This window comes from Atta cephalotes (genome assembly GCF_000143395.1).
Source record: "Atta cephalotes unplaced genomic scaffold scaffold00002, whole genome shotgun sequence".
Taxonomy (NCBI): Eukaryota; Metazoa; Arthropoda; class Insecta; order Hymenoptera; family Formicidae; genus Atta; species Atta cephalotes.
Window position 1 is genome coordinate 4,446,878 of NW_012130066.1, and position 11,843 is coordinate 4,458,720.

Below are 11,843 nucleotides of genomic sequence, written 5' to 3' on the forward strand. Positions count from 1 at the left end.
TACAAACATTACATTTTTCTCCAATATTATTTAATATTAATATAAATGAGCCATTAAAGAAATATTGATAATATGTAATATGTAAATAATAAAATTCTTAATACAGTTGCTACAATTAAATATAGATATTATACAATTAAATATAGATATTATTTTAATAAGAAATATATAATAATTTTTATAATAGTGAAACTTAATAACAATTTGGTATTATCATGAAGCAATGCTTTATTTATTGTAAAATTAGTTGCAATGATAATCAATCGTAAAAAACATCGTTTAAGGAATTAAATATTTTTTTAAGCAATCGTTTCAAAATAATCTATATTACTACTTTCTTTAGTTCTTTAGTTAATAAGATTCAAATATAATTAATTATCCTATTTTTTAAATATATATAGGTACTTTCGAAAGAAGCATCGGTTTTGTTTGTTTTTCTCATAAAAACAATAGAAAGATATTAATTTGCATCCACGAATTTATATATTTTTTAAAACGGCACGTATTTTTTTTACACAGACTTTATGTTCCACTTTAGAATATATGTATTTGATACGTTTCATTTATGTCATCGTCAGACCCTCTGGCAAACGATCTCTAATATGCAGATATATATCTCGAGATACGATCTAGTAAATGTTAAATTAATTCCAAAGCTTCCTTTTTTAGCAGTTTAAATTCGCAACCATTTAATATATACACACTTTCTATTTTGAAGAATCCATGTAAGGTGAGAAAACGTGTTTTATTAAATTAAAGACGAGGAATAATTCTTCAAGTCTGTCAGGTTTAAATCTGATTGTGACCCATAACTGAGTTGCATGTTAAATAAAAATAATAACAGACTAGAATAATTATGCGATTGCTCATTTAAATATTATATTATATAGCATAAAGATATGGAAGAAAGAACGGGATTAAAGAACAAGGACAAAGTAGAATTAGGTATTGTAAAGTATAATTTATCTTAATTAATTAATTTTTTATTTTCTATTTGATAATTGCTTAGTTACAATTATCGATATTTTATTAATAAATATTTATTAACTCAAATATTAGTCTAATTCATTTTATTATTTAAACTTTATAGACTTGTTATAGACACTTAAAGTCGAGTTAAAAATATAAAAATCGCAATAAATAATAAATTTAATAAATTGTATTTTTACATAGTTTAAATTAACGTATGTAATTTAACTTGACAATTATGAAAGATAATTATTTACGCTTGATAAATTATTTTAATAGTATATAGGATAATAAGAATATTCACTACCGTTAAAATACTAATAATAATCATTGAAATTATCAGAGTCTATATCGATAATTTTGTCTCGGATAAGAAGTGTAAGAATTGTATCTTTGATAAGCCGGATTTCTATAAGATCTCTGCTGCACCTCTTGTCGGTATTTGAAGAACGGTCTAAAAACAATATTTGCGGCAACTTCCATATCGTGTGGATCTTTGGGATAATTAATGTCCGCATCCGAAGTCCAAAAGAGTGGTGTAATATCGACACGAGACATTTTGACAGGCAACGAATTTTCGGAATTAATGTCATTCATGTACTTGATCTGTTTTGTATTCGACTTATACAGAGAAGGTGATACTCCCATCTATGATGAAGAAACATCTTTAAATCTTCCTCTAAATATATTCATCTTTATATCTTTAAACATAAAGTTTGTAACTAATTTTAATTTAATTAGATATAATTGTATTGATGATAATGATTATAATTTATTGCAATTTTGAAATATAATCTATAAAATATAGATATACTAATATTTTTATAATTTAATTTTAGATTTAATTTTTTCTGCAGCATTATTTTATAACATCTAACATATATACATATAACAGCATATAAATTTAATCATAATAATTGAAGTAATTTTCTTTGAAGTAAGTTTCTTTATAATTACATTTTAAGCATTTGTCTATCAAATTTCATAGTTCCTAAAGTAAAGAACTTAAAGAAATTATCTTAAATATTGTGAGAAAAATGGATTTACCTCCGAAGAGGATAGATCAAGTCGCCAATTATTAGGATCCACGTTCCTTTCATCGACGTAATTTTGAATATTCTGTTGAACTTCATCATGGCTGTTTTCTAATTGAGTTTTTAAAATTTCATCTTGCATTGGTACTGCCGAGATTGGCACGTCAACTTTATCATCAGAAATTTTTGCAGGTTCGAGAAACGCGATGATTGGTATCGATATTGTGAGTGGTGGATATTCCGACGCCATTATTTCCTGGCTCGGGTTTGACATAAGATATGGAATTTCTTGAGATATGTTATCGATAAAGAACGGCTTCCGCGTACTTTTAAATGTCTCGGTTGATGCTTCGTATAAATCGTCGTACTGTGATGCATAAGACGAAAGATCTTTACTTTCCTAGAAGATCATATAACATTACGTCAATTCATCACATGTTCTTTGATGATTTCTTTATAGATTACATCGGCAGTTAATATACATCATGACAAGTGTCGCTCATTTATTACAGTTCCCAGGTAATACGCATGTTTAAGATGATCTTTATGGCCAGTATTCGTAATCTGTTTTTATTTCAACCCTGTCTTGTAGTAAGATGCTAATAGTTTTGAATGATTTATGATATCTTAAGACGATCTTATATATAAAAATGGAATATCAGCCTACGACATCTTAAACATGCATGTTATCGGAATATACGTATACTTAAAAAAATATATGTTATACGATAATAAAATATCAATATAGTATTTTTACATATTTTACCGAGTTTATGTATCCATTTTCATCGTTTTCAGTAAAAAATTGAACATCTGTAGGTATTAAATCATCAGTTTTTGCAGTTTCTGTTATATTTTTCCGTACATCCTCTAAATTCGCCACGGGAACGACAAGAATCTGCTCACTTTGTGACACCACCTTAAAAAAATTTGACTTTTAAATAATAATGTAATAAAATATATGAAAAATTTAAATATATGAAAAATTTAAACATATGCTAAATTTTTTTATTTTCCTAAAAATATTATTTATCTCTATACTAAAAATAAATCGGCGTAATATAAAGCAACAATTAATAATTGTAACAACAAAATTACGTAATTCTTTTTAATAACTAATTAGCATTTCCAAACTGCTATTATGTAAATGAATCATAATTATGAATCATACTATGAATTGGTTTATTATGATTAATAAAAGCTGATGATAGCAGTCACACTAATAATTAACGAGTATATCGTTAATAGCAGCAATATTCATTTGTATTTTTAAATACTGTTATTCTTTAATAAGGCAGATGTACAGAAATGTTGGAGCAATATTTATAATTAATTGTATATACATATAAAAATATACAGAATATGAGTAAACCTTAGTAGGTTCAGTGGCGGGCATAACAAGTATTTTCTTCTTTATCACCAAGCCTTCTAAGGATCTATTGCCGACTATATTTTGTACAGCATCTTGCACTACCGGATCCCGCACAACGGCGGCCAACGTATCATTCGTGGTCTGAGGTTCCGTTGGTAACAAATTTGCAACATCTTCATAATCAATAGGTTTCGCATCGGATATGCACACGAATAATACGAAGATCACAAAAAACATGATACTTCCAAGCTATAAAATGCAATGATATCATTTTTAAAAATACGAGCTTAATAAGTTTTGACTTAAATGCAATTAAAAAGCTGTATACTTTAAACAGATTAAAATTTACAATAGAATTTACTTTCTCGAGATTTTAATTTGAGGAATTTATTTATTACAAAAAATATTTAAAATATTAATGTACGTATATATATATATATATACATTGATTTGTCAAAATTAAATATTTCATCATACTATTATCTAAATTAATAATTAATACTAACTCTAAGTTAATAATTAATTTTAATTTTATAAATTATAAAATATAATATAAAAGTATAAATTACGTTCAATTAATTATATACTTTTTATATTTCATATTTCTTATTAACTTTATAAATATAAATAATCTTTCCAAATAAAAAATTTGTATAGATTACACATCTATGACACAAAATTTAGCGTATATTCTTCGTACATTTATATATGATGTGTTAATTGCTATATAAAAAGTGGAATTTTCAAGTGAATCTAAAAAATTAATATTAAATATTGATGTGAAATTGATATTAAATACGTACCAATGAGTCGTCTCGATAATAAAACTGCAAAATAATCTTCCTGTAGTTTCAACGAGACTGCTTCGCCAAAGATTTTCCAGCTCTGTCAAGATATAACGGATCATACTGGTTTTATACGACATGCTGAAAGAATTATCGTTTCTCTGTTAATAAACGTGAGTATCAACCTTGCGGTAAACTTCGTAGCACGGATGCTGCATCATGAAGATCATATAGACAAACATAATTGTCAATCATATAGCAATTAATTCAAATGAGTTATAATTTTGTATTTTTCATATTTTTTCGTGTTGTATAAAATATTGATTTTTCTATTTTGATTAATATACATGTGCTAGTATTTTATTTTTTATATTTCAATAACTTTAATAAAAAATTAAAATTGTAGAAAATTGTCAAAATTGTTTGTTTTGTATTCATTATATTTATCTTTAGTTTTAAATATAATTTCTTACATTCCATAAATTTATGAAACGCTTATGAAATAATACGTACAAGAACATTTGAATATTACAACAACTACTGTTTGATCAACGAAAAAATATTGTATTTATGATTAGCGAACTCTTAACGATATCGATAGTGTTTAACAAGTAATTTAGCAATGAATCCTGAGTAGCAAGCTATAAAAGACTTGCTTCAACTTTCTGAATCGTTAGTCAGCAATTAAAAATTGTACTCTTTGTACCAGAAAATCCGTGATTCAAATGGAACGCTTGAACGTTATTGTCTTCAATTTCTATTCTCTCGCGATCTTGGCGGAATCAACATCCACTGGATCGTCAGCAATGATTGAAACTTCGTGGGACAATGTACACGACGTAAGAGATATTAAAAAAAATCACGTAGCTCTGAAGCAGAATGTATAGAATAATACTAAATATCGTTTGATTAAAAATCCCGTTAAGAACTTTACCCAGATTGAAGAACACGCGAAGGATTCATTATATTTGAATAACACATCAAATGCATTCACAATTTCAACTGGTGACTTTTCAAGCAGTCATATTAAAGATATGCAACACAATGAGGATAAAGAAAATGATGCAGATCGTAAAGAAGAACCATCTGAAGATTTGTCGTCGCATGATATCTTATTGGATCCTAGTTTATTACCAGCTCGTCTAAGTCGTCAAACTGAAAAAGGTGACGCAGATTATTCAAACTTCGCATCGATCTCCAGTAATGTTAAATTTAACAACTATGACGATAGTGTTCTTCCGTCGAAATTGAATTACGAGAGTGATCTCAGTGTGGCTGAAGATAGATATCCATCTACATATCCGTATTATCGAAAAGAATTTTCGAATCAAAGATCGATTCGAGCGAACAATAGAAGGGAACGTTATCGTAATTACTGGAGATATCCTGTATTTTCGGGAAAATAAATGGAAGTTTCTAAGTTTTTTCTTTTTCTTCTCATTGAAAGGAAATTAAATTTGCATAGCTATGTAAGTAAAAAATAATAATGACAAATATTCCTGATAGAGAAAACAGAAAAATATATATTAATAATAAAAGTAAAAAAATAATCTTATAAATTTATAATTAAAATAATAAAATCTAAAATGTTTCTTGAGAAGAAAGAAATTACTCCTAAAACAATTTTTCCAAAGTTTTCTAATTAGAATAACTTTTTTGTCAATAAAAGTTGATGCTTAAATAATTAAATTGAGCTGGCGCTTTTTTTTAAAGTTTCATATTTTAAAATAAAGTCTCAGAATATTTTTAGAATGAAATTAAATAATAAATTTTTTTTTTATTATTTTATGAATTTCTTTTCTCAATTTTATATTTTATTATTTTAATAAACATTCTCTTCTATATTATATTTAGTTTATATTACAAGAAACAATTATAATTATGTTAAAAAATAAAAATGTATCTATTATATTAATTTATTATGTTATGTATTTGAGAATGATGATAGGAATAAGAAGTAAAATGAACATATAATTAATATTCTACTATTTATTTATTTATAAAATGCCATACACATATTTATTTCATTACGTATGTAACATTTATTCTCAAAGAAATCGTATCATAAATATACTTTCATTGTACATTCGAATATCCATTCGAGTGTATTAAGTAATATTATTAATTTATTTGCTTGCATAAGGCAACTTTGGTCGATAGCTTTTAATTATTAATGTTATTTTTAACTAATAATCGACTTATGATTATAAAAGAAAACGCTAATTATTGGATTGTCCGGAAAGTTCGTGCCGACTAACTTATATAATTTAATAAATGTATACTAAAATTTAAATCTTCTGCGTTTCAATTTTCCTTCAAAATCGGCACGAACTTTCCGGACAACCCAATACATTAGAAATTATAAAGTAGTACATACCGCTTCCTCTAATTCTTTTGTTTATTATTTTAATCAGCTCACTCTCTTGTATGTTTAATTTTAATCCGACTTAAATCTATAGGATTTTTATAAGATCATATATGATCGTAAAATAGCTATATGCTTTCTTGATTTTTTGCTCTTATTATTCCGTTTGTTGTAAAAAGAAAAACCTTTCTGAATCGATAAGATCAGTTCACACCCGTTAATTTATACCGTTAATCTTCATAACGTCGAAATAACGTCCACAATCTTTTAGCGTAATTATACTAACAAGTTCAATGCTCTTCGCTGCTGTTTTAAAGTTTACTCATTTTTTAAAAAAAATTTCCTTTCCGTTATCAATTCTCTATATTCTTTTATACTTCACATATTTTTTTATCTCGGCGGTAAGCTTCGTCGACAAAGAAACAGTTTTATTTGCGCCCGAAATTTTCATATTGGAGCGAGTCTTCATATTGGAGCTTCGCTGTTTATAAATTTGAGTTTTTATTCTTGTGCTTACACGACACACCTCTAAATATCCGCGAGCAGCAAGCTTTATCTTATACAGCCCTGGCAAACTACAAATATCAGTTTTGTTTAAAAAAGATTCGTATCACACCTTGCTATTTTTCAAAATAGATGTTCGTATTTTATTTAATAGAATCATTTTAATGTGAAACCATCTTAGCTTCTCTATAATTTATCCATCTTTCTTTGGGCTTTGCGTATCTTTATTTAAATTTCATTTTTTGAAGTTTTTTTTCTTGCTTGATCTTCTTTCAATCCTTCTTTAAAAGTCTTTAAAGAATTTCTTTAAAAATCTTTAGACCTTTTAAGACTTTATAAGTTTCCAAGTATCTCGAATGTATTATCCTCCCAAAATAATACCAAAATGAGATAAGTTGCAATTGTTGAAATCTCTAAATCAGTTTTTGTTTCTTTCGCTTATATTCGCCTACCTCTACCTCGGACAGCATCCCTGGCACGTTGTCGATACGCGACCTGTTGCCGATACACAAAGAGAGGACGAAGAACATTGGTACCAGCTGCAATCTCAAGATCATCATCATTTTCTTCTTCTACACTGCGTTTTTCAATATTGGGGGTTGCGATATTCGCAACTTTAAAATCATCATTTAATGCGTACATCGATTCCTTGTTTATTAAAGCTTGAGGATCGTCTAGTTCTTGAACAAAAACCGGCACAACAAGTATGGGAGAATCATACATGCTCATCATTCTAAGAGGTGATGCGTAAGAACAAGCGATGAACAGCAATGCGAAGAATGTGACAATCATCTAAAGAAGAAAAAAGAATTGTGTCTATATCCATAACATCGACAGATATCTAAAGATTTGTGGATCAACAGTTCATATTGGAAAAATATCTCAAATTTCAAATAAAACGTACGTATTTTTAAAAAATTCTTAGTAGATGTTCTTTACATATTCCCAGTATATGTATGTATGTATATATATATATATATATATATATATTTGTTAAAATAAAACGGGTTTGCTTCTAATAATTTTTATACATAATTCAAATAAGTTTCGGAATGAATTAAATCATTTTTTATTTTAATAAAAAAATTTATTTTCAAAAATTTTTTTCATAAATCATAGGAAAGACATTAGATTTATAATAGAAACAAAAACTATATACATATATTTATGAGAAATGATCTGTTTAAATTTGAGAAAAAAATATATTTACCATCCTGTACTTGAAAGTATTGAATTATATTTAGCAAGAAAAATAATAATCGCTTTCACTCAAAATTAGGTTACTCAAAAGAGGAAGTAACACGTTTCAATGCAAAGCATTTATTTAAAAGTACAATAGCACGTCGACACTCTCTCACAAGTTTATGGTGGCCGGGATCGGGCATTCAGTATTTATATGAAACAATGACGTCAAACCAGAGCACGCTAATTATATAATGATGTTCTACGACAGGTGATAACTGACCTGGTAAATCAACTAGACATGACACATCGATGATCTATCCTGGGTCCTACTACGATGCTCCTTGTTTTGCTGGCCTTGAAGGTGTTAACTTTGCTACAAGGAAACCCCATCAATGCTTGTCTATTTACGCATAAAATATTGATAATTTAGTATGTCAATTCGCGCATGTATTTAGAATTACTCAAAATTATCGCGCAAATATACGCTTATTGAAACAAAGCGACAGAATCATTTTGACGTTATTTTGCTGATATGTTCTAAAATATGGCTTTTTATTATCTAGATTTAGTATCTTGCTTGTGTCCACGATGTATTTCCTGATTCATAAAGTATTTTATTTAGATAAATTTATATCATTTTTCTTTATATTTTTTATTATAACATTATTGTATTTTTTAACTTTATTAAAATTAAGAACAAATTTAGAAAACTATATTTTATTTTTAGCTAATATTTTTTTTATAACGAAAAAGTAATAATTATTCAAAATAATTATAGAACAGTCGGTATATATACAGGATTGCTTCTATATCAAAAGCGTAATATTGAAATAACCACACATATATTTTATTATCGTAATATATTGTCAATTATTGCAAATTTAATCGAAATAAAAATAAATTTCACATAATTTCTTCTATTTTTAATTCGTTATACAGGTCATATTCTTGCGAAATATTTCATTATCCAAGATGCAGTGGTTAGATTCTCACATGATGCATGACATAAGAGAGAGAGCTATCTTTAAAGCCACATTATACATTGTTACATCACAACGCATATGAAAATTTAATCTTGTTCTAATCAATATTGAATAATAATTCGTTTAAAATACGTTCTCTTCTTATTAATGCAATAAAAAAAAAGTTTAAATTTTGGTCCCTCGATAAAATAACGATGTAAATCTTTGTTTAATTTATTCATTTTCAGCATTTATTCTATTTTGTGATAAAGTATATTTATATATGAATTAATTAATATAAAACAAATGGAGAATGTGATGAACTTATATTAAATTTCATGAATGTATTGTTGCTTAATTTTTATTTTCATTCTTTTATTCTTAATTAAAAATTCTTACTTTTTACAGTTTAAAATTACTAAAAATTAGGAAAGGACAAAAATCGCGAGTCATTCATCCTTAAATATAATCCAGGACTCGAGAACTCGCGAAAGCGAATGTATGTACATCGTATTTCTGTAGCAAATAGTCTGATTTATTTATTTTTCTTTATTAAGTATTTTTATTATACTAAACAGATTCTCGTGTCTAGCATGATTTCCTTTAAAATGTGACAAGGCACATAACGGATAATTATTCTATGGAAGGACGGTTTCTGTTTTTTTTTCTTTCAATTTAGATGGTAGACTCAGCTTCCTCGTGCACAGATTCGCCGCTTTCGGTAGTTTCGCTTTTTGATCTGAAAGAAATTATCAGATAAGGATTTCTACGGGCTTTAGCTGGATATGAAAGACTAAATACGGAAGAGAAACGAATGTAAAATAATTTACGCTAGGTGATAATTGTACAATCTCAGGATTGTATGATTCGCATCGCTTATGAACATATGTGTATAAGACATGTCAGAGTCTGTACGATTTAAGAATTTCAAAATCTAGATTGCAAGGTAGGATTATGAATCAAGCCGTTTATTTCGAAAAAAGTGTAATTTAAATTCTGCAATATCAAGAATTAACGAAGATTACATCATTGCTTTTATGCAATTTTAATATCTATATTATGTTTATATAATTTTCGAAATAAACGATCCAATCAACTCTGAGATAGAGAAAGATATCAATAACTGATGTACTATTACCATCTATCAGTAATTTACATAATAAAAATAGATTCGTGACTAATTCAAAGACTAACACTCAAAATATTCATTTAATTATATTGATATTAGTACAGCTGTTATTGTTGCCAAGAAACTAATCTAATTGGAAAATAATATGCGTACCAAGAGTCAATTTCCAACATTCCTTAAAAATCAAAATCGAATGTTATTTACAAATAAAACATAAATGCAGACAGATCCAAAACATTTTGATTTTTATTAAGATTTTATGGAACTCCTGGTAGACACTGAATTTTTTTGATAAATCATCGGATGTTATGGGTATTAAAACAAATCATACTAAACAAAATGTTTCTATCCAATTTAACAATAATAAACACGCTAATCCTAATTAAATCTATGTTTTTCTGAGCATATAAACAAAAAAAGTATATCAGGTTAAACAATTTGAAATGTCTTTGTCGTGATTGTCTGGGATCTACTACATTTGCATCATAATTCGTAAGAAAACATCTGTATTACCTGAATCCATAGTACATGAATCCGGACTCTCCGCAGAAATGTATTTTGAAAATAAATTCGCGGTGAAAAATACATAATTGTAAGAAATATGTGTCTTAAATTCATGTATAAAATCTATAGTGTGAAACATTCTACTCTCACAATGCTACTTCCAGTTGTGTAAAATATCTGCCAATCACTGCCTCTACGATAAGAGCATTCTCGCAGGAGGGAATCATTTCGAACGAATTGGCTTGACATATTGCGAGAGCATTGATCTTGCCGTTTCGTTACTTCTGTATAAATAATTTTATTGTATGCAAATCTTCATGTGTCATCCAGTGTCTATCCGTGTAATTTATTTGTGTAAATGAAATTTCGATGAAGGAGAGGAACGACTACAGCGATTTAACGTTGTTCATCGTTAAAATCCAATTAACTATTTATGAATAGATAATATCTAATCTGATATCCAATATTAGAATATGCTAAATAACGCTCATTCGTAACGAATAAATATTAGAGAACAGGCTTTCTGTAAACAAAAAAATATTCCTAGAAAAAAATATAAATATATTGCACTGTTCAAGAAATTGGTGAGATCATATTTATAAAAAATATAGTGCTTAATAAAATTTCAAATAATTTGTAAAATTTTATTCATAATTTATGCAGCAAATTAAGACAATTTCTTATTCCTCGCTTCGTTCCTCTCTTCATTTCTATTCTCTTTTTCTTTTTTTTACTCAATTCTTCCTTTCACACATGTTTCCAATTTCAGTTTCTCTTCTTTTACTATGCATTCAGTTTTCTATACATTAAAATACCATTCGACATTATAGCTCTACAACGATACATTGTAAATGTAATTAACTACTTCGAGTTGTGCAGGATGCAGAATGGGTTAGGGACAGATATTACCCTTACCGACGCTGTGCGATTAATCGATTGTTTTTAAAAATCTTCTTTAAATTTTTTTCAATATTTTATATATATTATATATTTTAAATATATATATATATATATATATATATATATATATATAT

At 27.2% G+C, this 11,843-nt stretch overlaps 4 protein-coding genes across 4 annotated transcripts in view; 1 reads left to right on the forward strand and 3 right to left on the reverse strand.

Moving 5' to 3' along the window:
* Positions 1-1,308: 1,308 nt before the first annotated feature.
* Positions 1,309-3,612, reverse strand: LOC105623166. Its single transcript, XM_012204569.1, has 4 exons — positions 3,376-3,612; positions 2,770-2,922; positions 2,017-2,403; positions 1,309-1,617 (listed from the first exon to the last, which is right to left on the reverse strand). Exons 1-4 carry the CDS (start codon positions 3,610-3,612, stop codon positions 1,309-1,311), a joined length of 1,086 nt encoding a protein of 361 aa, XP_012059959.1.
* A 1,273-nt stretch (positions 3,613-4,885) lies between these two features.
* Positions 4,886-5,566, forward strand: LOC105620627. The gene is made up of 2 exons (XM_012202120.1): positions 4,886-4,999; positions 5,087-5,566. Exons 1-2 carry the CDS (start codon positions 4,886-4,888, stop codon positions 5,564-5,566), a joined length of 594 nt encoding a protein of 197 aa, XP_012057510.1.
* Positions 5,567-7,467: 1,901 nt separating this feature from the next.
* Positions 7,468-7,821, reverse strand: LOC105620639. Its single transcript, XM_012202131.1, has one exon. The coding sequence runs from the start codon at positions 7,819-7,821 to the stop codon at positions 7,468-7,470; it is 354 nt and encodes a 117-aa protein (XP_012057521.1).
* A 2,030-nt stretch (positions 7,822-9,851) lies between these two features.
* The window catches only part of LOC105620650 (tyrosine-protein phosphatase non-receptor type 1), a 17,399-nt gene continuing 15,407 nt past the window's right edge, over positions 9,852-11,843 (reverse strand). Inside the window, exon 9 of the mRNA XM_012202143.1 lies at positions 9,852-9,915. Within this exon, the coding sequence (XP_012057533.1) occupies positions 9,852-9,915 (64 nt within the window). The remainder of the gene's footprint in view (positions 9,916-11,843) is intronic.